Source organism: Centrocercus urophasianus, unplaced genomic scaffold, assembly GCF_019232065.1.
Source record: "Centrocercus urophasianus isolate 14NV4802_14NV808 unplaced genomic scaffold, USGS_Curo_1.0 seq_23, whole genome shotgun sequence".
Lineage (NCBI taxonomy): Eukaryota > Metazoa > Chordata > Aves > Galliformes > Phasianidae > Centrocercus > Centrocercus urophasianus.
The window spans coordinates 11,220,523-11,246,296 of record NW_024884789.1 but is presented as its reverse complement, the minus strand read 5'-3'; the positions used below and the strand labels follow the sequence as shown (position 1 = coordinate 11,246,296).

At 47.2% G+C, this 25,774-nt stretch overlaps 1 protein-coding gene and 1 long non-coding RNA gene across 8 annotated transcripts in view; both read left to right on the top strand.

The window, feature by feature from the left end:
- Positions 1-569: 569 nt before the first annotated feature.
- On the top strand, positions 570-4,576 carry LOC122163313. Its single transcript, XR_006169877.1, has 3 exons — positions 570-948; positions 1,144-3,629; positions 4,230-4,576. It is a non-coding gene; the product is annotated as an uncharacterized LOC122163313 (long non-coding RNA).
- A 4,677-nt stretch (positions 4,577-9,253) lies between these two features.
- The window catches only part of FAM214A (family with sequence similarity 214 member A), a 42,991-nt gene continuing 26,470 nt past the window's right edge, over positions 9,254-25,774 (top strand). For 2 of the 7 annotated variants that reach the window (XM_042824085.1, XM_042824091.1), the window contains exon 1: positions 21,322-21,345. Coding sequence is in view for 5 of the 7 variants with exons in the window: in XM_042824086.1 (XP_042680020.1) it covers positions 21,277-21,355 (79 nt within the window). In the remaining 2 variants the exon portion in view is untranslated. Of the gene's footprint in view, positions 9,371-14,951; positions 15,162-18,757; positions 18,810-19,142; positions 20,544-21,014; positions 21,356-25,774 lie in introns of those variants that run through there. The other 5 variants (XM_042824090.1, XM_042824089.1, XM_042824088.1 and 2 more) reach the window with 5 other exon arrangements.

Genomic DNA, 25,774 nt, shown 5'->3' with positions numbered 1-25,774 from the left:
CAGTGTATTTTCTTTACTCCTCCTTCTATTTCACAGCCCCCATTATTCATTTTTCAGTTTTACTGGTAGTTTATAAGTTAACCAGCTGTTCTTTAACACTGTTCTCTTATTTCAGGTTTTCTTGATTGGATCGGAAAGAATGCAGACCCAGCCTGGGGCAGAGGGAGCGGGGTGGCCAGAGCCGATGACACAGCCTGCACACAGTAGGGTTAGCAGGCGCCTGTTTTGGGGAAACCCAGCTTATAATTTAGAACAAGCCTCTAATTCTGATTCGGCATTTATATTTGTGGGAAATGCTCCCCAGGAGAGCATCCAGTGCAGCACAGCCACTGGCAGCCCAGCAGCCAACACTGATGCTCCAAATCTTTTTTGTGTGTTTAGAAGTGTATTCCTGCCTACTCAGCCAAAATGAGGGAGTTGCTTCAGTCTCACCAGACTGGAAATCATACAGGCACATCATATGGAAAACAAACGATTATAAATGTGCAGCCCTTCACCGGCAGTTACAGCTCGTCCTTCCTCCCTGCCTGGATTTCTGTATTCTGCCTTAACTCAATGGTTTCCCTTATGTTTGTTTGTTTGTTTTCTTTCAATGGCAAATGATGCTTAAAATACCACAGTCAGAACTGCTCCTCTGGCATTGTTAGTGCTTGCTGTGTTCTTCATCTACAGTTTCTGAGGATGAAAATGAGTCTTAAACATCTCAAATAGCTGACAAGGTAATACTAGCAAATCACGAATGAGTGATTGATTTATGAATTTGTGTAAGTATGGCCACTGGACACCTCCCTGTCTGTGTACGTGTGTGCCCTGCCTTGCCAGGTACAACCTCACTCATGGAATAATATTTTTTCTATGCCTGCTGCAAGCGCCACACAGAGGAGCCTCATTGCTCTGCAGAGACTGTGCCATGAAAAACAAACACTGACACCCAAACTCTTCCAGCAGGTAAACACGGCCTAAAACACTGCATAAAGCAGCTGGTGTGCTGTGGGGAAGGGAAGGGAAGGGAAGGGAAGGGAAGGGAAGGGAAGGGAAGGAGTCCTCACTGCAGCCTGTACCATCCCTCTGGCACTTCTGTTATACAGCTTCTATGTATGCTAGGTGGGCATTCGTGTTTTGCTCCTACATGTTTTCCTCTAGTTAAACCAAGCGTGAGTTTATGGTAACTGAGCTTCCAGGGGCAGCAAGCACCATGGCCCAAACAGGAAATTTGAAGTCTAATTTTGCTAGGCAATGTGTGAGTACAGAACTGATTGACACCTGGGTGCCTCTGCTCTCTGAGTAATGATTCCAAAAGGCCAGTGCTTACATTCAGACATAATTTCTATACCGTGCCTTTGACAGGCAGATGAAGGCAGGTGTGACCATGAGACCGGCTGGCTTCCATTTGCACTACCAGCTGCTGCCATACCAGTGCAGTGGAGCCACATTGAACTGGTGCTTGGAGCTGTGGCCAGGTAAGGCTTTCAGCATCGGCTGTGCAAGGGGAGGCTGCTACCAGTCTGGGAGGTGCTGCATGCAAACAGGTACTCTGAGGGGAATGCACTGCTGGCGTGTGGGCACACATAGGAGGTGTGTGAGGCTGGGGTGGTGCATGCACTGCTGGAGTGAGTCCTCACTGCAGCAAGGCTGTGCTGGGACACCAGGGAGGCATCACCATGAGTTAGAGTGGTCCCAAGAATGCTGTCACTTGCAAGCTTTGGATGTGTCCTCTCCCATCTTTGCCCTCAGTCCCCTTCACAAGTGATATGCCTATTAATTTAAAAGGAAAGAAAAAAGATTGCAAGTCCTGATATGATGTTTTTCTTTACCAAGTGAAATGCTGAAAGCATTAAATGTGTAAAGTGAGGGATGTTGTGAAACGGTTGAGGAATGGCTTTACGTGCAGCACGTATTTGTTGTATTTGTTGTCAGCAGTAGCCACACTGCTGACAGCTGATGATGGTTTGCCATTGGCTCTGGATGTGGAAAAGTGGTCTCAATGACAGCAAACAAATAGATTCCTTACAATCAGATCAAGGCCACGGACTCTTAGCATGATTGCTGTGACAAGGCCCTGTTTTTTGCAACATGATCCATGTATACAAATCCCACATGGAGCAGAAGACAAGACAGTATTTATTTGACATTTCAGTTGAGAAGGAGAATAAGCGTGTTCTGTACTCATCTTTTTTTTTCAGCAAAAACAATTAACTTTGGAACAAGGGCTTTGATCGCTATCTCTGACATCACCTTTACACTGATGTGATCCTATAGGCTGCCGTGGGGTCATTGCTGATTCACACTGGTGTGAGCAGGGAACAAACAGGCTCTGTGCTTATGGGGCAGTGAAGGTGTTTATGTTCTGTGAAAAGAAAGAAAATCGGTTACACATCTTAAGGGGTAAATAAGTTAACCAAGAAATTCAGATGGAGCCAAAAGCATTATAAGCAAGGATACTGCAAGAATGTTCTAACTGTACTGCTAGTTTAAAAATATACATAGCCTAATTAAGTAAAGATTGACTTAGCTATAAATATGTACGGTGATCTTTTTCGTTTTCAAGCTCTAATTGACATCCAAAGGTGAGCAGTGGAATATCTCACTGGAACTTTCAGGGTTTCAGTGTGCCGTATCTTACCGCCTTTGTTGAGATCCTTGCATGAACGTCAATTTCCTTTCCGTTTCAAACAATGTTATGCAGCATGAGAATAAATGAACTCTAAGGACTACAATTACAGGCTAACTGGTGTGAAAGCAGCAGTGAATGCTCACCCGAATATAGCCACAGTGAAATCCTAGCTCTGTCTGTGTGAAGGGGAGCTGACCTTTGTACGTGGGCCAAGGATTTCACCATTCATGACATTTACCAGGCACAGATGTATTTTTTTACATGTCAAGGTAGAATCAAGTCTTTCAATGTCCTTCTCTTTGTGCTCGTTTTATGCTACTGATGCTATTATACCCTCAGTTTCCAGAGGATGTCAGACTCCCAGGAAGGTAACTTGTTTTGATTGGCGGTAAAGTTTACCAACATTACACTTGAGATGGTGTGGGCCTAATCATATCACAGGAGCTCTGGTGTACTCAGCACACAGCTGGGAACGGGCCCAGGCAGCCCTACCAGCCAGCAAGGTGAGCCACTGCATCATCCCCGCCAGCAGTACGGCCACAGGTGGCATTTTAGGGAGTGCTTTTCATCCAAAAAGGAAAGAAATGGGGAACCAGTGAAACCTAAATCTGGGTAACTGTCATATGTCCGTACTGGAAAATTAATTCTGATGACTCCATGTACAACTCTTTCTGTTCAGTGCCATTTCTATTTGGTCTTTACTAATAACATGTGGTGTGTCTTACCGAGTGGCCAGGCATATATCAGAAAGGCTCTGTGTAATAACTAGGCAACAAAAACTTTTAGAACCAGGCCAGTTTTGCAATAGCTGCGGCATTTCCCTAATAAACCCCAACTCACTGCCTACTTTATTAAATGACAAGCTTCTCCTGTAAGCCACGCGTGTGGTTATGTTAAATATTGCCCTGCATTTAACAGTGTGCTACTTTCCTGTCCTACTCTCCCAAGCATAATAGGAGCTGCGGCATTCATTTAACCTGGGTGGAACTGACGGCTGCACTTGTTGTTCCAGAAGGTAATCGCTGTGCTACGTAAAGGATTTATCCTTTTCATTTGCAGTGCTCACAGTAGACTGCCTGTAATTTGAATACAGTCAGTGGGGTGGCTGTAGTAATATTCTTCATGTTGTGGCTGTGCTCACTGCTGGTGTTCTCCCAGCTGTATTTGCGTGGTGAGATGTACAACACAATGATATTTTGCAGAGTGCTGGTCCTGCTTCACCTGTGCCTGCGGGGCTTCCCCATGAGCAGCCAGCACTGGTGGGGCATGCAAATGTGGAGGACATGAGATGGGAGCTGCACAGATGGGAGGAGGTGGCCAGAAGGTACCAACCCTTCTGGCAGGGTGGGAAGCCGTGAGCTGGGAGCGGTGCTGCCTGCTGCTGCAAATGGGCAGGAGAACAAAAAGGGCTGAGGAGGCATCAGAGGGTGAACCCAATGAACTACCAGATGGAGTTACACCAGTGATTAATTTTGTGCAATTACTTGTGCAGAGCTGCACTGGAAATTATTGCAAGATGGATCAAAGCATTAGCAATAGAAAAACAGCATTGCAAAAGTCCAAACTCCTCCTTCCAGTGTTACTCACTTACTTTCCTCTGAAATTATACAAATAGGTGCTTGGATTCCTGCCAGCTCACTGAAGTGGGTAACCAAGGAGTAGCCTGTAGATATACGTGCTCAAAAGTAAACTGCACTGAGTGGTCTGAGATGACCCAGAATGGAAACAGTCCTTGTGCCTCTCCTTTCCGCAGAACTTCTGCTGCTGACAACATCTTGCCATTGCTCTTGGCGAGCAAATGTCTCTAGCTTCTGCTCAGGGAATGTTGGGGCTTGCTGCTGCTACACAAACTCTGGTTTTCCTATGGAAATGCATACATCTTCTGATTAATGTTTCCGTCGAGTTTAGTCCTGGATAAACACGGGGTAATGTCAGAATTCATCAGCAAACTTGCACAATCCCCTTGAAAAAATATTGAAGAAAAATTGTTCCCAGCCTAGAATGAACATTGCAGCCAAAAAAAAAAAAAAAAAAAAAAAAAAAGATATTCTATATAAAAAGTAATTTCTCTCTCTTTCAGAAATTAACGATCTATTCACAGACCTACAGTTTACTTTTCAGTGTCTTATGGCATGATTTGTCAAGTGCTGATTGAATGAAGCCAGCTGCTGCAGTCTTACCAACTGAAGGAATCTGCTGCATGCGAACAAGGAGTAGCAGCAAAGTGTTGAGTCCGGGAAATGATTTCTGGCAAAGACTATAAGCTTTCTTTTTGAGAGGGGTGCAGTTATCACCCTGTTGTTCCCACAGTTCCCTCCTAACTTAGCTTTGGCTGCATCTCCAGAAGGACAGCACTGCTTGGGAAATAAAGGCATTTGAGAGCATGTGCGAGAGAAAAGTAATCAGATGCCATTTTAATAATTTCAATAAGTGCATCTAAGAGATCAGAACATGGTAACAGCTGTATGATTTTTACTTTAAAATGGCTGAACAGAAGGGAAATTAAGCAGTGGGGTTGTTGGTATGAGCCATATGAAAAGATAAGTCCCTGCAAGGTGGCAAACCCGTGTCTAACAGCAGAGTGCCTACTGATTTGCTCTTGTGTTTGTTTACTTCTCTTCGTAATATTTAACACCAGCCCAGCGATTTGTATTTCTAGAAAAGACAACAACAAAAATTCCTGTTCCTACTCTGCCATAGATCCCCGTTTCCCAGATCTGGGGCAGGTTTCCTGTGGAAATAAATCCATTTACTCATCCAAAGCATTTATACCAGGGAGAGCTGATGTAACAAGCAATGAAGCAAGGCCACTGGTCAACATTTTCAAAAAGTTCCTAAAATTAGGTACCTAATTCTATAGTTGGGAACCCAAACACAGGTAGGCAGATTTTCAAAAATGCAACAGATGCTGCCAAAGTCAGCAGGAGCTGGAGATTATTTTTTCTTTGAAAATCAGGCATTTATTTAAATGCCAAAAAATAATTACAGGCTGATGTTGGACATCATGGGCTGAAGGGTTTCGCTCCCTATGCCTGTGTGTAACATAACACTGTATCAGCACTGAGTGCACAGGGCTCTCATGGGGGCGTACTCTGTGCCACATGGCTATAACCCATCTTGCCTGCCTTAGGTACAACAGCCTATTTGGGAATTCAAAACAAGTTTGTTTTCCTCACTGGTCTTGAGACAGGCCCCAAATGTACCCAGCAGAGGCCCAGGGGCTGCTCAGACTTATGCTCAGAAGTACTGGAGGCTGAAGCCAATGGCTGCAAGACAAAGGAAGGCAGACATAGGAAGGACAGCTTTCTCAAGCTATCCTTGTTATTATGGTTATAAATATCTCCAGAAAGAATTATGAGAAAGTCTGTTCTTCCATTCAGCTACACTTACTTATGTGTATACATTGAAACCAACCCCAAGCTGATTATAACCCCTAAAACAAAACATTTGGAACATAAGGCATTTTAATTATATGAGTTCATAATTCTCTCAGTAACAGTTGGCTCTTCTGTTCCTACAGATTAATAAATCCCTGTAAGCACATAACTCATTTCTATTTTAATGCTCTCTCCAATGCAGTTACAACCTGTGACAAATTACAGTTGATTCTTCACAGTTTGGTTGTTTGGCATTTTTTAGCACCTCTCAAGTTTATTGCACTGCAGAATGTATCTTCAGATACTATTCGGATTTTCTAACTTCATCTTTTGGCTGCAATTTTCTCCCAAGCATGGTGGTTTTTTACCACAGAGGCAACCATGTCAGAAGCAGTTGTGCTGCATCACTTAACAGGCAGTAATTACCTGCAGGAATTGCAGGAATCTCGATCTGCTGCATCAGACGTCACTTCTGTGACGATTAATGCTGAAAGGTCTCTTGGAGGTGTCACTAAAAATACACTTTGCTCCAGGCTGCAGCGACAGCACCAAAAGCATAAAGCGCAAAGCGCTGAAGCTCTGAAAGAAAGTGCAGCTAAACGTTTGTCTTGAAGAACCTTTTTTGGAAAACTTTCTGTAGAAAACAAGGCTTGTTCCTATTGCTCTGGGAACAAGGCTTATGTGACAGCACTGTGTCACGCTGCCCCAGGTAAGGATTTTTAAAATCCTGAGCTCTTGTAAGTGTTCCCACTGAGAATGAGGCTGCGATGGAAACTTGCAGTTTTAAGCACCAGAGACTGAGTGAGAGCCTCCGTGACTGCACAGACACTGCAGCCTGCACTCTCACCTGTGCAGACACCGAAGATAATCAGATGTGAGATACAACCTGATAAGAAACCAAGTTTTGCTTGTGCTTGTGCTCCCAGAGGCAAGTGTTGTTTGGGGCTTGGCAGTTAAAGATCTCTTAGTGTTTCTAAGATAATCCTGCTTTTGTGTGATGTGTAACAGCCATACAGTTTTTTAGATGCTTTATGTTTGGTTTCTCAGGTCAGAAGCACATTTATGGTTCTGTCATTGTTCTCAAAGAATTTTCAGGTATGCATAAGCAAATTCTCATGGCTGAACCCCCTAGTGCCATATTTTCTGTGTGTGCTCACATAGTGTACATCATTTGCTTGCTGACTGAGAGGAAAAGTATGAGTCCAAGCCATTTTTAGCCATGGTAGCCAAACGCAGTCCACATCTTTCTTTGAGCTGATCATCCTCATTTTGTTTTTAGTATTATTCATGAACTATTGTATAATTAGATTCTTCCTGTCAGTCTCATTTTTCTGTCTGTGGTGTCTTTGGTTGTTTGCCTGTTTGTTTTAGTTCTGTTAAATGTCTGTGTGGTCAAAAGGGAAAGAGTCTTTCTGTCTTTCTTTGTCTGGACCCAAAGCATGAATCTCAAACATTTCCCTTCCTCAGTGGGTCCAAAAATTATCTGAGTCAACAGGAGAAGCTGACCCTAAAATCTCCTACACAGGCACGTACATTAGGAGCATCATATCACAGCTGCCCTGCTCTCGTCATATCCCTCAGGATTATCCAATTCTCCTTGTGATAAGAGGTTTTCAGGCTGGCACCTACATTTCCAATTGGCCTGAATGCCAAAGAAACAGGAAACTGTATTTGGCCCATTAATTAAGAAAACACAGTAGGAAAAGTACTTGGTGGAAGTGCTTTCCGAGAAGCTGGGCCTGTTTGTGTCCAATGATTTGTTTAAAAAAAAAAAAAGAGAGAGCCAAAGAGAGATTAAGACTTCAAAATGATTAAAAATTAAAACCTATGTGACGCATAACAGCGTAAGGGCTATAGTTGTATTTAAACAGTAGGAAGATTGATTTGATTTTGATTGCAAAGCCAGTATTAGAACAAGCTACAAACTACGTTGCAGTTTTTACAGCAACAATGAGTGGCTGAAGGATGTGATCTTTCTTTCAGATGGCAGTCACCAGTGGGAGGATCTGAAGGTGGCTGAATCATGCCCCAGGTAGTCATGCTAAAATTCTCACATGGGTTTGTTCACTCTACTTGTTGCTCAGTCAAATTCCTCCTTTTCTAATTCTGGATTGCCACATTTGCAATTATGCTGCATCCGGGGAGAGCTCCTGGTCTGCAATAGCCAAGCAGGCCTGCAGCAAAGACACAGGGCAGCAGTGACACAGGCAGCAGTGACACAGGGCAGCAGTGACACAGGGACCGTCGCAAGTCACTCGTGGAGCTCGCGCTGCTCTGCGTCTGTCAGGCTGTGACTGGAAGGACAGGTGTTTGCAGGGCAGATTATCCGCCCCGTATAGTGATGCCCATCTGATAAATGAGAGAGGGAAACAGGCGCAGTTTACACAGACCAAATCGTGTAGAATTGAGTCGTTCTGTGTTTTGTACTTTTAGTAATGACGCTGCTCGATCATCTCTACAAGAAGGAGCGGTTATGCTGCTCCTCGGTGCCTCCGTCCGCAGAGGTCCTGGCACAGCTGGAGAACGGCCTTCAGAGCCGTCGGTGCCGGCACGGACGGGCCGCCCCGGGCCCGACAGAGGAGTGCCTGGCTCCCGGCAGCCCGAGCCGGCGCCTCGTTGCCACGGCAACCGGGCCGCTCGGCGGGCGGAAGTGGGCGCAGCCTATTGGTCAGCACGGGGCACGTGATGCGTGCGGCGGGGCCCGACCGGGCCTGGGCGGGATGAGGGCGGTGTGGGGTGGGCAGGGGTTCGCCGCGCGGCCGCCGCGCCGCCTCTGCCCACGGCAGGGCGAGGCGATCCTCCCCGCCGTGCCGGGCGGGCTGTGATGTTTGCGCCCCGCGGGGCAGGGGGAGGGCAGCGCCCGGCGGGGCGGAGGAGGAGGAGGAGAAGGAGAAGAAGGAGGAGGGCAGGCAGAGGCGGGGCGGGGGCCGCGGCCATGGGGCTCGGCCCGCGGGCGGCGGCGGCGGGGCCGGGCGTGGGGGGAGCGCGCAGCCTTCCGCCGCCGTTCGCTCGCTGACGGTCCGGGGGCGGCCGGATCCGCGAGGCGGCGGTGCCCGGCTCTGCGCCGTGACTCAGAGCGCTCGGCCGGCGGGAAGCGGCTGCGTTTGCGGGCTCCCTCCCGGCGGTTATAAATAGCTCGCCCGGCGCCGTGTCACGGGAGGACACCCGGCGGGAGGCGGGCCCGGCTCGGATCGGCGCGGCGAGCTCCGGGCCAGGCTGCCGGCGGGGCCCCACGCAGCCTCGGTGCGCCCGGACCGCCCGGACCGCCCGCCGCTTCGGCACGGAGCGGTGCTCCGCGGCTCTCTTGTCAAGGAACGTCACCGACGTGCGGGTTCGTCTCGGAGCTCTGAGGAAGCGGGGAAAATGAAGCCGGAACGAGGTAAACGATTTGTCGTGATGAAACGCTGTGTGTTTGTCTGTGGAAATAGCGGCGGCTCGCCGCTTTGTTTCGGTGTTGCCTCTCGGCGTCCTCGTCTCCCCCCGCCCCGCTCGGGGGACGGGAGGCAGCCCAGCCCTCCGTTCGGCTCCGCCGGGCCTGGGCTGAGGGGCTGCCTGGCCGGCCGTGCCCTGAGGAGGGGCAGCGGACGCCTTAGCGAGCCGCTGTCTGTACGGATGGTGCGGTCCGCGTGTCGGACGCAACCGTGGCGCTGAACGGCCGCCGGGCAAGGCAAAGCGGCGGCTGGCAGCGCCCGCACGGGCACACGATGGGCGAAGGGTCCCCCCCCAAAACGCCCTGAGAACGACCAGGACTCGGATCGGGGTGGTTGGGCTGGGTCTGACAACTGCCTGAGCTCCGTTTCCGAAGCAGATGCAGCATAACGAGCGCACTGAAATACTGTTTGCTCCGCGCTGACCTTGCCTCGATCGCTGACACCTGGTCGGACAGAAAAATAGCCTGCCGTCTGCCTGGGTGTTGATAGCAATTCGGCTCCTTGCGGTGCTGCAACAGCTGCTGGTGCCCCTAGAGTTGGAAATAGGGCATGGCTGCTATTTTGGACTGCGCCAGTGCTGCTATTGATTTCTGCCAGGTAAAGAGAGATGATTAAAAAATAAATATTTGTAAGTGCTCGCTGTGTAATTGTGAACGTTAATTAAAATAAAGCCTTGTGGAGATTTTTGGGTTTCTTAAAGTTTTGATGATTCTATTGCTAGCCTGGTGGATTTTGTGTTACAATTTCTTTGGTGTTCTGAGAAACAATATAGCTCAGATATCTGTCACCTAAATGCTGATGCTAACGTGACGTACCTGTGTTAATCAGGTTTGTTAATGACATGTTTGCTAATAGAGACACCGTGCAAGTGACCACTGTCAGGTGGATTAGATGGATGTATAAGCTGTAATAATTACATGCTGTGACAGGAGCACGTGCGTGGTACAGAACTGATCTTCAATGTAGTGCATACATTACTGTGATTTCAATACTGAGGGTGTTGAAATAGGCTTTTGTTTCCTAATTGCTTACCTTCATGTGACCGACTGCAGCAAAGCAGGTTGTGCTCAGGATCTCGTGGGGTTTTACTATCAAACATTGAAGTTTGAAAACTGTCTTGTGGCAGAATGGGAAAAACTTCAAAATCAGATAAAATCCCAACTTGAAAACGTTCTGCTCCAACAATCCAGAACCTCTGGATGACCTTTGTTCTGTTGTTTGTTTATTTATTTTTAAGGCAGAAAATGTTAAAGCAATGAAAACAATTTCAGTTGCTGTACAATGGCTTTTTTAACCCATCTGCTGTAGAGGGAAACAAAATTATAAAGGCAGCAAGTCGCTGCAGTTTGTTTGTCCCTCCCCCTGGAAGCTTCCTGGCAAGCACTGGAGAGCACCTCCAGCCCTCGCTCACAGCAACTGCCTGCAGCCGGGCTGTGCTGCTGCCGTAGGGCCATAGCAAGCACAAAGGGCTGTGGCAGCGCTGCCTCGGTGCCACACGCGGCTCGTGGAGGCACAAATCATGCAAATGTTCACACGTGCTGCGCTCTGCATAGCAGCTGCACCGCAGGATACAGGCAGTCGAGTGTGCAGTCACCTGCTTCCACTCGTGGTGAATTAATAGCAGAGGGAGGCAGAGCGTTGCTCCTGCGGTGCGTGCTTTCCTGCGGGCCTCGGAGGCCCTGCGAGGACTGCAGCCCCACACGCTCAGGGACGAGGAAAGAATCTGACCTGGGAAGACTTGACATCTTGGGATTTTTGTTTGTTTGCACTGGTAGCTGTATCAGAATTCACTTGGAGCTGAGATGCATGGTTCTCGTGATTAGAATTACGCTTAAAACTATAGTTAGTGGGATTGCAATTTCCAGACCTGTTGGGAGGAGGTGCTGTGTGGCCTTTGCTATTGTACTGCCCATATGAGCCTCATTATCACCAATAGAGATGGATGGTATAGGGAGGAAAATGGGAACTTAACGTTGTGGCCACACTCTTAGCAGTGGGAACATGTTAGAGAATATTTCCACTCAAGGAGATGGGAGGCATGAGCAGAAATGAAAGGAAAAGGGTTGTTTTTGTGAAGTAAAGGAATCTGGTCCAAAGGTAAATTTATCTGTTATAAGAAAGTGTGAAAGCTACCGTGATAAACACGTGATATTTGAGAGCAGTGTGGAGGAAGGGGGTGAGGGGAGCTGTAAGGCAGCCCCAAGGAGCAGCGCTGTGCGGTGACGGCTCTGAGAGCACAAGGAGTGCAGGCTTCTTCCTCTGACCACGGAGGCACAGGGCATGGCAGGACATGCCGCACGGCCCCTCGGGCAGCTGGGGCAGTGGCTGCTCTGAGCACAGTCATGGAAATACCTTCATTCCAATACTGCTGGCTGCTCAGCCTTCCCTTTTCTACACTGGCATACAGTGGGCACGTTGCTTTAGCTGAGGCTTCACCAGTGCCAATGCAAAGAAGGATTCAACACATTTTACTGTTTTTGGAGTGATGTTGGAATTTTTTGTCTTTCTGCAGTAACAACATATCAGCTTACCGGGCTTTGATCCATGATATCATCATGGTTTGGTTTGTGCAGCACAGCTGCCGAGTCAGCTGCTTTGTGTTGCATGTTTGGATCTCTGTTTCCTTTCTCAAGTACAAAGCTGTGCTCTTACTTCTATTGAACTTCGGTCTAATGACTTCAGATCGCTTTGCCTGTTTATTGAGCTTGGAGGACAGAACTAGAATTCACAGCAGAGTGCTCGCAGACTCTTCCAGTTCAGCTTTGTTCATAAACTGTATAAACATGCTGTTTCACCATCGGAGTTAATGAAAACATTGCATAATGTCAGGGTGATAGCATACTGCCAAACTCGGATGGCTTGTTTTGTACTCTCAGAGTACACTTGGTGCACAACTGGAAAAAATCTTGTGGTTTAGATGAATCTACAGCACAGCAGTATTTGACTGTGGGAATGTCACACAACATCAACAAGTCCTTGCTATGGACTACATAGCTCTGAGTGGCTGCTCCCCCACCATCTCAGCCCTGCAGGAACAATCAGTTACAGGAAGACAGGCTTGTTTGTCTTTCAGTTCTTCATGGCTGGTTTTAATCACCTCGTTCGAGTCTTTTCTTACTTATTACCTTGCTTTGTTTCTTCCTCTGCTACATTGGCTCATACTTTCTGAAGCATCACTTCCCTCCTTGAGACTATCTTGATTGAGGGAAGTGGCATTCTCCATTCAAGAAAGGAGCAGTCAGTCCGAACATTGCCTTTTCTCCTTTTTTTGCAAGTCAAACTCAGATATGTGCCTCTGGCTCTGTTTGTAGCGATCTGGGCAGACTGTCTTGGCCTTGTTGGGTGAACTGTTATGGGAGGAGCTCCCTCTGATTAGACAGCAGTCTGCTTGCTACCTCTTGTTGGAAATGTGTCTGATGGAGTTCTGGGTTTATCTGTGAGGAATGCTGGAAGAGAGCATAAACTGAGGAGTTGACTGGAATGTTCTTTCTCCTCAGCCTCACAGGAGGAGGAAGGCGGGGGCACGTTGTGAGGCGTGAGGGTGGTGAGCTGAACTGCGTGGTCAGGGCGGTGGAGCTGGTGGTTAGGCCAGGAGGTCGGGTCAGGTCATCAGCTTTAATGAAGCAGACTTATTTCTAGGGCCTGCGTTAACTCTGGAGTAGTATTTTAGAGCTCTGTAGGGCGCTGTGATAGAGCCGCTTCAATTTTATAATCTCTTCTCAGGGAAATGTCACCAGGCACTTAGATTTTCTAGTGGTGAAGCGATGCAGCCAGTAAACAAAGTAATGAAGTGGAAATGAGGTACTTCCTGCTCAGAGGAGCTGTCATCCCCAAAGCGTTCCAGCCACGCTCCTGGCTCAGCTGCCGCAGGTGAGTGCAGGTGGGGTGGCACTGAGCTGGCTGACAGCTTCCTGGCCCCCGAGGAAACTGTGAGGAGCCGTGCTGTGCTCCGGCACGTCGTGAGCACCGTCAGCCGGGCAGGAGCAGAAGCAGGAAGGGGTGGGTATATGCCTGCCTTTCCAATGGAGGTTGCTTTCAAATGAAACAGCTTATTCTTGAAAAGAAACTAAAACTGTTCGGGATAAAACAAATAAACAGCAGCGCTGACAGGTGGTCAGGGCATTACACTCGTTCTGTTTGTGAGGCACGAAGCCATCTAGCCCTAATGTTTTTGGGGAACAGATTTGTCCTGATAGCACATAATGTGTGGGCACAGGGGGGGAGGGTGAAAAACTGGGATATTGGCCTTTTTTCCTTTTTGTTTAGGGGAGAGTCTAGATTCTTTCAATACAACTCTATCCTTGTGCCTATGATGTGGGCATATATGCTGTGCTAGTTTTAGAGGAACTCTTAGCTCTTAAGTGCTTAACTTTTTTTTTTTTTCCTTCAAAATATTGATTTAGGGATACTCATTTGTAGAATTAGAAAACCTTACATTTTGGTGTGAAATACCTGCTTGTATTAAGGCTTACTTTCCTGTTCTGCAAGCTGTCCCTAGATGTCAATGGTGAAGCAAGTCCTTGCTGCAGAACTAGCTCATGCTTTGGAAGAGTGCTTCAATCAGTGTTCAGTATTGGTAGTTCTTCACTGTGCATCTGTTTCTCAGGGTTTTTCTGGTTGTCTGGTTTTGTCCATACTGGCCTCCTTCACAGGGGCTCCTGTTGATAAAGCTGACACTGAGTGGCACTAAAGTGGGAGGTTTGTGGCTGCACCAGCTCCATAGGCTTGGGCTGTGCATCTGACCCTTCAGGCTGTATTCTTCACTAAAGCAGAGGTTCTGGCCTTCCAGGTGAGCTGCTGGGGCTGAAGCACATCAGATGTGATTTCCATTGTTAAGGGTGGTGTTGAAACCATTATTGGACCTGAGGTCTACAAGCTTCTAAATGTTTTTAAAAGTAAGCTGATATTTATAATTTTTGTGAGAGTTGTGGGTTTGTAGCCAAATGAAATACTGCTTAATCAAATTAGAAATCTGTGAAAATGCAACCAAAAGGAACAAGCCAGCTATATGACATTCATTAAAGTAACTTGCTGTACTTCACTGTTTACAAAAAGTTCCTTCATTATTTTGACAAATGCCTGCCAATAGCAACTGTTAAATGGTGGTAAAATAGGCACAGCCTTGCACTCAGCAACAAGTTTCTGATACTGGTCAGTTACTAGGAACTCTTTTAGTCAATTAGGTCTTCTGGTTTATCTGCAGTTACAGCTTTAATAAATACTTTCTCAGTCTTGATATGATACTTACAAAGAATTTGCTTTAGAGGTCAAGGGTGTCTCCTGTTATCTTTCAAGCTGATGGTAAATTAAGTCTTTACAGGTCACTTATATTTAATATTTAGGCAGAATATTTTATTAAGCTTAAGATGTCTTAGATATGCATGTACAACTGCATGGTTGCCTTTGAACCACTGCATGCGGAAACTTCATGTGTGAATAGGCAATAAAGCTTGTCTGTAAGCCTGGGTGCAAATGCAGTTGGACTTTGGAAGACTTCATGCTAGTTATAAAGTCCTTTTTTTTTGCTTGTCACTTGCGGGCTGGGATGGATATAGCTACAAGTGCGCAGCCAGGTTTTCTTCTGAGGTATGGTAAAAAAAAAACAACGTCCTTTTGGGATAAAGAGAACTTATCTGAAATAAGGCCTCTCTGCTTGCGCATGTGACACGTCATCTGTTTCATGTTCTGCACCCTGTGAAGTTGGGGATTTTTCCATTACGATGGTGGAACCAGCAATGGGTAAGTAGGCCCATCTTAGCGTGTGAACTTCTGAAGTGAGATGTAGCTGACTGCTTATGCTGGTGTAACGCATTACATACAGGTGCTGTGCACACAGGGTTTGCTTTTGCCCGCTGATAAGCCTTCAGGATTTCTAGGGCACATTTCATAGTTCCCAATGCTGCAACAAATGAAGCTCCCTTCTCAGGCTGCTGTGCGAGTGTCATCTTGTCAGTAGCTGTAGTGGGGAAGGAAGGGCAGAGAGGTGAAGGGCTGGAGATGGTATTAGCTTGCGCTCACGGTGTCTCAGTGCTGCTGTGGGAGGTGGTGGGATGGTGTGCCAGTTTGGTGACTGCTGGGGTTGGGGAAGAAGAGGTGCAGGAAGAGCTGCCATGGCCAGCGTGCTCTTGTTGCTGAGCAGTGAGAGCCCTTCTTTCTCCCCAAGCAGGTATTGTGCTTCTTGGCTCCTTGCCATGGCACTGGCCCAGCAACCTCACTGAAACCCTGGTTCAAGCTCCTACTTCTAGGCAGGCTAACAAGTTTGGTGGAAAGCTTTAGCTACGGATTTGGAGGAGCACAGGTGGTTAAGGGTAACATTTAGGTAAACATTTGTGGCAAGTGGTCACTGACATAACGTCACGTTAACACGGACATGTTGGGTTGAATCTCCCCTAGGACTTGTATGAAGTCTCAGGTATCAGTGCATTTTGCCTACATGTTAGCAGTGAGCATTTATAAGACAGCTTCAGGAAGCCATCCTATTTACTTGCCCATTTTTATCACAGCTTTTAGTTAGGCTTTTAATTCTTATCAAGTAACTTGAATTGAGGGCAAGGGGAAGAGAACAGATGGATCAGGAAGAGAACAACTTCAGTAAATATTCTGATGATACGGAGTAAAGGAAGGGGAGTTTCCTACTGGTAGAAGCTGAATAGGGACAAAAGATGAATATGAACTGAAAATGCAAAGAGATTAGCAATAGCTCTCTCAAAAGTCAAGCTCTTTTTTCCCTTGTATTTTTTTTTTTTTTTTTTTTTTTAAGATTCTTTAAGCAAATTTCCTATGCAGGCTTTCCCACTTCAAGATGCCTTTTAATGAAGCGTGGCTTTGTTTTGCTTTATTTTGAGGGGGAAATTCAGCTTCTCCCTTTTGAATCATGTTTTATTCAAATGGATGAAGGCATTCTGCTTTCTGTGAGAGGCTGTGGGAACCAGAAAGTATCTGGAGAACTGGAGTACTCACTGCCAGCTGTTAGGGCAGAAATGCCTTCAGCAGTTTAATGAAGGAAGGTGTGGAAGGCCCTTCTTAGTAACGTGCGTGATGTCAAAAAGTGAATGAATATAACCAAGTAGCCATTGAGGAAGCTGAAACAGGACAAATAGCGCCAGCAAAGTTTTAAACTAGAGATCAGATTTGCAAGAGTGTGGGATGTTTAAATCCATTTACACAAGTAAATGGGGCTGTAACGCCAAGGAATGTGAAGGGGAAAAGGTTGAAGGCATTCTGAGAAGAACTGCTGGAATACACACATGCCTTATATTGAGTGATGAAGTTCATTAAAATTGGCCATTTTCCTTCTACCTTTTATCATTTCCAATGGGTAGTTTTACTGATTGTAAAGAGTTTCTGTGAGAAAAGATGGTGGATCAATTAGAAAAGGTTAAGTGGTGATGCTTGATAGGCACAGTATGCTCTTTCATCCTGTCCTCATTCAGACAATGTATTGTGGCTTTCAGGTCTGTGAATGTTGTAGGATGATTTTTATAAGCTGGCTCTGCTCATCCTCAGCTAAGCTCCTCCTATGAAATTTTGAGCAGCTTTACAATATGTGTTCATATTTTTTTCCTTCTTAAATCAGAGTAGTGAAACTGTTAGTATCTGCTATCAGCTTCTCCAGGTGGTTTATAGACTGGGTGTAGTCTTTTTTACCTGTTAAATTTAACTTTAAGCATCAGAAAAAAAGATAGACCATAAATTAAGACTGGGTGGCGTGTGTTACTGAGCTCTCACCATGCGTTGCACCAAGCATGGTCACGAGCTGACCTTTGTTCTGAGGAATGGAGTCCCTGGGGGAGAAGGAAGGGAAATGGGGCTGTCTGCATGAATGCTTAATGCCATTCCTCCAAACAGCAGCAGTATGCCAGTGCATTTCACTGCATTTCTGCAGTGCATTTCTCCCTCGAGGAGAGGAGCTGTAGGCCAAATTGCTGGAGTGATGGTGGCTGGGAATTGGTGTCAGAAGGGGCAGAAGCAGGAGGAGCTCATCCAGGGGCTGCGTGTGGCTATGGAAAGGGGGCCAGCATCAGCGCTTTTGGAATTCTATGGCTGAATGAAAACTCAGGAGGTTCAGCTCTGCAGCACAGGGCAGTGCTGTGATGCCTTGGGGCTTCTGCAGGCTGCCTCCATTTGGGCTCTGTGGTGAGAAGATTTTGACATTCTGCAGATGAATAGTTTAATACAAGAGGATTGTTTTAAACAAAAGGTGCGCTGATAAGAGTGTGCTTTTGTTTTGGCTTTGTCTCTGTGACTGCCAGACCTGTGTAAACACAAAGTGCCCTGAAGTCCCTTATGCTCAGAGCCACAGGAGCCATGCATTTGTGTCCTGGGTGGGATGGGGAGGGCTGGAGCCCCAGCTGAGCTCTGATCCAGCTGTTAATGGGCATCCTCTGTGGGCCAGGTGCTCTGTCATGAGGGCTAGTACAATTATATCTATGCTGAGTGCCTTGAACTGATACGTTGCAGATGTGATGCGTAGCTGAACTACGCTTGGCTGGGGTTTCCAGCTGTGTGAAATGCAGGGGCTGCCTATTCGCAGAATCACAGAATTGTAGGGGTTGGAAGGGACCTCTAGAGATCGAGACCAACCCCCCTGCCAAAGCAGGATCCCTAAACCAGGTCGCACAAGTAGGTGTCCAGGTGAGACTTGAATATCTCCAGAGAAGGAGACTCCAAGTTCTTGCCGAGATCTTTTCCATCTTAGTGACTGTTGCCCTGTTTGTGGCAGTGGCAGGGTTAACACACAGGCCCTTTATCTGGCTTATTGCTGGCTGTTTCGCACAGTATTAGAACGGCAAGGGTATTATTGGTGTGCTAAGCGCAGGCCCTTTCTGATGGTGTCATGTGCAGCTCAGGATGAAGTCCTGCATGTATCTCTGTTTATTGCAGCGTGTTTGCGTTTGGCCATGCAGTCGCTGTCCTGTTACCGTATGCATCTCGTGTGCCTCTCAAGCAGTGTGTGGAAAAGTGTAAGATCAAACCAGTACATGACCGGCACGCTTTTGGGGAATGGGGCTTATCATGCGACGACTTCTACACGGAGCTGGCTCTGGGCAGCGGGCCCACGTAAAGGACTGGGAGCCGGCACCGCGGCTCGGCCTGCCCCTGGTCCCGCCGCCTCGACCTGCCCCGCGGAGCAGCCCCGGAGGCGACCTCGCAGCCGGGCGCGCTCCCGGCGCCGCGTCCGCGCTTTGTGCCTTCAGCCTCCTTTCCCCCCCCCCGCGGCCGAGAGGCGGAGGAGCCGCCCGCTGCCAGGGGGCCGGCGCGGCCGGAGCCAATCCGCGCCCGCCGCTGTTGCTATGCGCGCCCCTACTCTGCCCGGCGGCCGCGCGCCCCGCTGCGCGCCCCCGCGGCGGCTGGCGGCCGGTATGGACAGAGCGCCGCGCGGCCCAGGTGTGTACGGAGCGCCGGGGCTCGGCAGCGGGCGGGCTGCGGGGCCGGGGGCGGGCGGGCGCCGTGCCGGGGGTGGCTCTGCGCGCGCCCGCTCCGGCTGCGGGACCGCCCGCGAAAAGTTAACCCCGCGCGGCTTTGTGCGGGAGCCTGCCGAGGGCTTCGGTCGGAAGGGATCGCCGTCGGTGCCGCGGCAGCAGTGCTACGCCGCCTGTAGCGCGAGGGGTGCGTTTGGAGCGGCGAAGCCGGGAGGCTGGTGCCGGGCCTGCCGGCGGGTTGCCGATTGCGGCTGCCGCTTCCTTGCTGGGGGGACCGAGCCACCCCTGCCCGGAGCCCCGCGGCCCGGCTGGGTTCCTGCCCTGCTCTGCCCTGCCACGGAGGTCATGTCCTTTTTTCTCTCCTCCAGCAGGAGGAAACTTGCAGTGTTTTCTTTTCTGCTGGAAACAATGCACGAAAGCATTATCGGTCCTCTGCCACTGCTAGGTTGTCTGGGGGCGAACGAAGCTGATGCAGATGTGTCAGCGTTGGGGGCAACTACGAACGTATATTTTCAGTTAGCAGCTTAGTGTCTGCTCGAATCTGGGCTGTGGAGGAAGGTAATTAAATAGCATACTGAATCCAACGCTAAATCGAGAGTGAGCCTTCCTTTTTTATTTCGAATGCCTCTCGGGATGCTGGTGCTGCTGGGGCTCGGTGGGTGCCTGCATTCCCACCCAGGAGCAAGGGCTGTCTGGCAGCCCCTGAGCTCAGGTGTTCCTCTCCTGGCATGGGACAGGGGGCTCAGGTGGCGTGTGTGGGAATGTGGTTTTGGCTCACCCAGATATCGCCCCTAAGTACTAGTGAGGAGTTTTGGAAGAGGACAAGGGGGAATTTCACTACTGTTGCATTATTTTGCATTTCAAATGCGTTGATTTAATGTGTGCTGTTTTGCACCCTTATAGAAAATGGTCATGTTTTTGGGGGAGGCATACTTAGAACGTTCTGTTAAGCCTTTACGTTTTGGTGCTTTGTGGCATTTTAATTTTTTGGGTACCGGAAGACCATTGAAGCTCCATAGCATGACTTAGTTGCATTGGTAGCTGAGCTGTGCTGTGTAACCAGTTCTAAAACCACCAAAACCTTCTCTTTTATGCACTCAGGATTCGGTTGCAGACTCTGGTGTCCATTTTAAACTGAGCAGTCTCCTGCACAGCTGTAACGTTCCTGGTTATCCCCCTAAATAAAGCTTAAAAACAATTTATGGGCTTGGCCGCTCTCCCAGACATTTTTCAAATGAGAAGTGTATATTGTCTCTTTGTAACTTTTTTACTTTTGCAGGTTACTGTTTAACCACTTAAGGGCAGGCCTTGTAGGTGAAGGTTAATAGCGTTGGAAAAGTTACCTGAAGAGCTTCGTGCTACTTCATCGTCCGTTTGGTCTCTGTCCTTTCCAAGTTCCTTGTCTTTCTGATGAAGAAGCAGTGCTTGCCTTTGGCCTGCTGGCCTTGCTTCTTTCCCTCCGTCCTGTGCTCTGAGTAACCTGGACTGCTAGTACTAAAGACACTCCTGAGGCTGAAGGCAGCCCTGCTAGCTAGGGGGAGGATTTGGGGTGGTCAGGCGTGTTCTGACAGAGCTCCTTGGGATACATTACCCACCGCTGAGATGGCAGCGAGCAGACTGTAACATCAAAGAGATCTGTGAGATGGAGTAGAAAAGCGTAAAGAGAAGATGAATGCAGAAAGGAACGGCAGTTCTACAGGTCAGATTTTACATGTTGTGAAAATGGTTTCCTGTGGGTTTCTTGTTTTGTCTTTCTGTATTTCAGACAAAATAATTGGATTCACGATGTACATTCTTCACCTGAGCACATTTTCTAACAAGCCCTCTTTTTTTTTTTTTTCAATTGTGTGTGGTTTTTGGTTGCTGTTTTTGTTAAGTACCCCTACAGCTAGTTCTGTTCCAGCAGGAGTGCTGCTCAAGCTTTAGGTTAGTAAGAGCAACTTCCTTCTGACTCGATGGTTCTAATAAAGTTCTGAGGGTACCAGCTTCTGCTCAACCCGCATTCTACATGCTTCATGTTTTGTGTGTTGTCCATTCAAATAAAATTCTTGAATTCTTGAATGTTTCTATCTTTTTCCTTGTAAACATTCTTTTAAAGCCTTGTTATTAGCAGTGCATTTGCACTGTTTGGTTTGTTTCTCACTTTCTTGTTTTTCAGGTATTCTGGGGAAGAAAAAAAAAAAAACCAAAAAACAGCTCAGCAGCATTAGTAAGTGCCTCACATGTAGACAGAACTGTGCCTAACAATTCTTCCTCAGTGTGCCTGTATTTATCTTGGGCTTAGATGTGCCATCCGTGTTTGGATAGCTTCCTGGACTTGAACCAAATCTGTGGAGCTGGCGGGGTTGGATAGTCAGAGAGCTGCCCTGGGTGTAATTCATGGAGCCCTCCCTTGTGAAGCTGAGTATCTCTGATGGATACATTTCCTGAACATGGCAAAAGAAAAAACCTTTTTATGCACACTGGACTGTTTGACTGCATCTTCCTCTTTGGAACCAGAAGTAAGGAAAGGTCTGTTTTCTTGTTTTGACACAGTATCACATGAGTTTCTGAGCCTTTGCATTATACTGAATCTGTCCTACACATGTGCAGTGTTATCTGCAGAATCCCTCATCTCAGTGGAGTCAGAAAAGGCATCTTAACCATGGCTCTCTGCTGCAGTTCTTGCTATGGTGAAACTGTGCATATAGCAGGCTGGTGGTGTGCATGTCATCCAAGTGAAAGACTAGATGGAAAATATTTTGTTGTTATTCAGATGTGTGATTTGGTCTTGTGATGCTCTGCAATGCTCGTTCCATATTCCCACATAAACACCTTTCTTTTTTTTTTTTCCATCACTGTAATTTTAGGGGTCTGACCTTTACTGGCTGTACCTGTAAGCAGAATGTTTCAGCGTATATATAATGCAGCACTTCCTTGTTAAGTGACAAACGAGGGCTTCTTGCCAATGGCCCTGTTAGATGTTCCTATTCCTAACTGATTTTATTTTTTTCTGTTGAGTAGTTTTGGTAGCAGTAAATGAAAAACAGTCATGTTGTTCCTTTTTGGCAGTGTGTGGCTTCCCACTTGCTTGTGAGAGCAGGATGAGCAAAGAGCAGCCAGCCTGACCAGCTGTCCCAGCACTCAGTCAGTGCTTTGCTTTAGGTAATGGATTTGAACGAAGATACTGAGGTCAAGGTAAAAGATTTCAAATACCAAATGATGAGCTTGCAAGTATGACAACCAAGTTTTTGTTTTCTTAGTATGTAGAAATAGTAGATGAATGTATTTCAGATCCTCTTTGGGGATACAAGGCAATATTTCCTTGCTAGTAACACATCGTTGAGTCTACACTGTTCATATTCTGGAGGAAAGTTAAAAACCTGGTTTCTTCTGGGAAGATGAGACACTGAAGATCAGGAGATGGTGTGGAAGTCAAGAGTATAAGTGGGGTGTGCTTAAATGGGAGTGATACAGCATGTCTTGCAGTTCAGCCATGTACCATCTTTCCAAATTGAAGTTTTTTGAGAAGAAAGCTGCTACTTCCAGTGTCTGCATAAGCATATGCCTTTTCATTGGTGAGAAAGGAGAATATTGACCAGCAGGCTAAGTCTGGCAGTGGTGCTCATTCTACCTGGAAGAAAACTGAGCTCTTAGTTGAATTTTCACATTCATTAGGAGTTCACAAAAAGGCTGAAGGTGGGGCGATGGGTTCTGCAAACTTAAATGGCAGGCAGCAGTGATAACAAGCAAGACTGTTGTTAAATAGTTAATAACAGATGGCTGAACTTCTGATGCAAATGATCAGGCAGAGCAAGAGAAGTTCTCTGCATCCTGACCCAGTGACTCCTTGCTGTTCCCATGGCAACTAATACATTTTTCCAGTTTCAGCAAAGTTTTTGGAACCAAAGAGGACTTGTTGATTTTACGGCTTTAAAATAAATTTAAAAGGCAGAGCGGAGCAGCTGGAGGAGAAAACATAAACTAGGAGAACGTGGATGTGAATTCCTAGAGATCTTGGTGTATTTTTGTTCCTGTAAGATCTTTTTGAAAAACATCTGAAGTACTGTGCATGTTGAGAAGCCTGTCAGTTAAAGCATACATTTAAATGTGAAAGTTAATAATCTGAACAGATCCACCTGAATTCTTTTCATGTAACCTAACATGAAAATTACCTGTTGCTACAGGGAGAGTGCTGAAAGGGATGAAGTGTGGAGGAAGAGGAGGTTTTTGGTGTGGTACAGAGAAGCAAAGTAGGGCTGTAGCTCATGGGATGGATGTGGCTTTTTGTCTGTGGCCATAGAGGAGCTGGAATCTCTGCTGGCCACTGCACAAGGTAGGGCCTTCTCTGCTCCTTTTGTGGGGCAGAACTGTGGAAGACTAGAAGAGCGTTGTGGAGAAACATTGCTGCAGCTTTCCTCTGTTCATGCTCTTCTTGCAAATGTACCTGTGCCTGACTGCTGGGAGCAGCATGTTGGAAGGACCCCAAGCGTTAACTTTCCTATGTGTGATAGCAAAGCTGCTGTGCAGTTGCTGTATGTGCTGTGGTTAAATTTGAAATAGAAAGTTGATGATCTCTCATCAGGTCAGGATCCCTGAAAAGGCATTTGTGAAGGCTAAACTACATGGCACTGAGACCACTGCAGAAAAGTGCTTCTGAAGCAGGTTTTAGCCTGTTCCCCTGGGAAGGCCATGGCCAGGGTCTGGGAATACTCCTGAATGTGAGTCATTTCTCACAAAGCATAAACAATCTATTGTAAGCCTGCTTTATCAGTGTTCTTGAGAACAGTTTCTTCAGCTGCTGCTGTTCCTGAGATACATTTATGACTGCAGGTCTTACATTGTGCCAGAGGCTTCTTTAGAGAGTGAAGAAAGTCCTTTACATACAAGCATACTGAACCTGGTTGCTTACCTTGATGGATCAAATCATTCTTCAGCCACACTATTACTTCTAGAGAGAAAGGAAGCAAACTTCTGGAATTCTGATCTGGTGATCAGCACTTGCTGTCTGTGATACAAATTAAGAGTCCCATTCGGGTACCAGGGCTGTGTTTTGCTGTGCATTGTACAAATGTGGAAAAAAAGACTGTCCTCACCTTGGACCTTATGCAGATATCCAGCAAGGAAATCAATGCTTCCAAGAGAGGTTTGTAAGGAAACAAAGGATGATACTGATGAGGCAGATAAACTGATCTCAGCATTGTTTTGCAGTTTGTACTTCCCATCTGTGGGTAAACGTGGGAGGGAGGGAAGCACAGGTACTTGATGGACTTGAAGCTAACGTCAGGCTAATTGGCACCAAAAGTTTAGAGCTTCAGTGAGTGGGAGACAACAGGAATGTTGGCAAGTCCATGGAAAATCTTGATATTTTTTTTCTGTCTTTTAAGTGACTTGCTCATTACGTAGAAAGATGTCATCAGAAAAACACAACAAGGTGTATTGAGAATCAGAAAAGACAACAGGAAAATAGGGTTTCCTGTGAGGCACCAGCCAGGCGTACCTTCCTCTTCAGGTTGGCTGCTGGTGAGGCGTAATCTTTTCTGTCCTCTGCACACTTGTTTCCAGTGCTGGGTCCCATGGGGAGGGTGGGCCCTGCTGGTGCTGCCTGGAGCAGGAGCTGTGCTGGCCCTGGGGCTGCTCCCTCAGGCTTTGCCCAGCCAGAGCCTGGGCTTCCAGCTTTGTCCTCTCATACTGCACAGAGCTCCTGTCTGTGGAGCTCCAGGGTTCGTGCACTGCTGTCAAATCCATGCACTGGAGATGCAGGCTGGTGTGGCAAGATCCAGGGAGAGCCCTTTCTGCACATCAGGGAAAGGGTGATGGTTGGTTGTGAAATCCACCTGTATGAAGCACTTCATTCTTTCTCTTTTTTAAAAAGCATCCTCTCCAAACAACAAAGCTGTGTGTTGTGGTTGCTTAAAAATAATGAAACTTATTTTCTTTATAGATTTGTATCAGAAAATCTCCTGGTTTGTATCAGAAAAATGTGATCTCCTGGTGAAAGAAAAGTGGCTGTTGCATACTTGGGGTTGGTGTTGCTTATGGGACTTCTTTGGTCTGACGCTCAGCTGGAGCATCTGCAGGCATTTGTGTCTGATGAAGCGATGGGTGGGCAGAGCCTTCATGTTGCTTATGTGCAGTTGACAGTGACTCTGCAGCATTTCTGAACTGAAGACAACTTGGGGCAATTTCCCCTAAAAGAAAAGAAAGTAATTTTGGCATCTTCTGTTTGAAGTTTAATTGAATACTTAATTCATGTGTTAGTGTATTTTCTGCTGGTTTCAAACTCAACACTTTTTCCCCATTGCATACTGTTGATTAAATATAATGTGTAAGTCATCGAGGAGAATCTAGGCTTGCTTTTATTTCTTCATCACTCTTTGCTTCTGTGAATTGTTTTGCACAAAAGACAGAAGAGCTGGTGGAGGATCTTGGGCCTCAACTGGATAGAAACATTTATTCTCCATACACTGCTTGCTTTGCTATTTTTAGCACGCTGTTTTCCCTTCCTTGTGATTCATTGCTCTGTGCCTTGGCTTGCAGGTCACCTGGCTTTGGATGTGCAGAGCAGGGCCGGATCTCCGCTGGCACAACAGTGCTGCGACCCGAGGTGCTGGGTGCTGCTGTGCTGGGGCGGCTCTGGAAGGGGTGGGGAAGGCTGAGCCCTGTGCCTGAGATTCTCTGGAAAGTATGTTCTAAGAATAGGCGGTGCGGGGCGTTACAAACCCACGTGCGACGGGGAGCAGGGCTGGGCTATGGGTGATGTGAGGTCAGAGCCCACGGGCCGGCCGGCCCCTGCCTTGCCTCTGCCCTCGTGGAGGGACGGCTGTTTTGGACGGATGTGCTGTGAGTGCAGCGCTGCTATTCTTGCTCTAGCGGTGTTAATTTTAGCTTTCAGATGAGTGTCTGGGACTGTCAGAAGGCTGTTCTGCCCTGTGGGATCTGGGTGGTGCT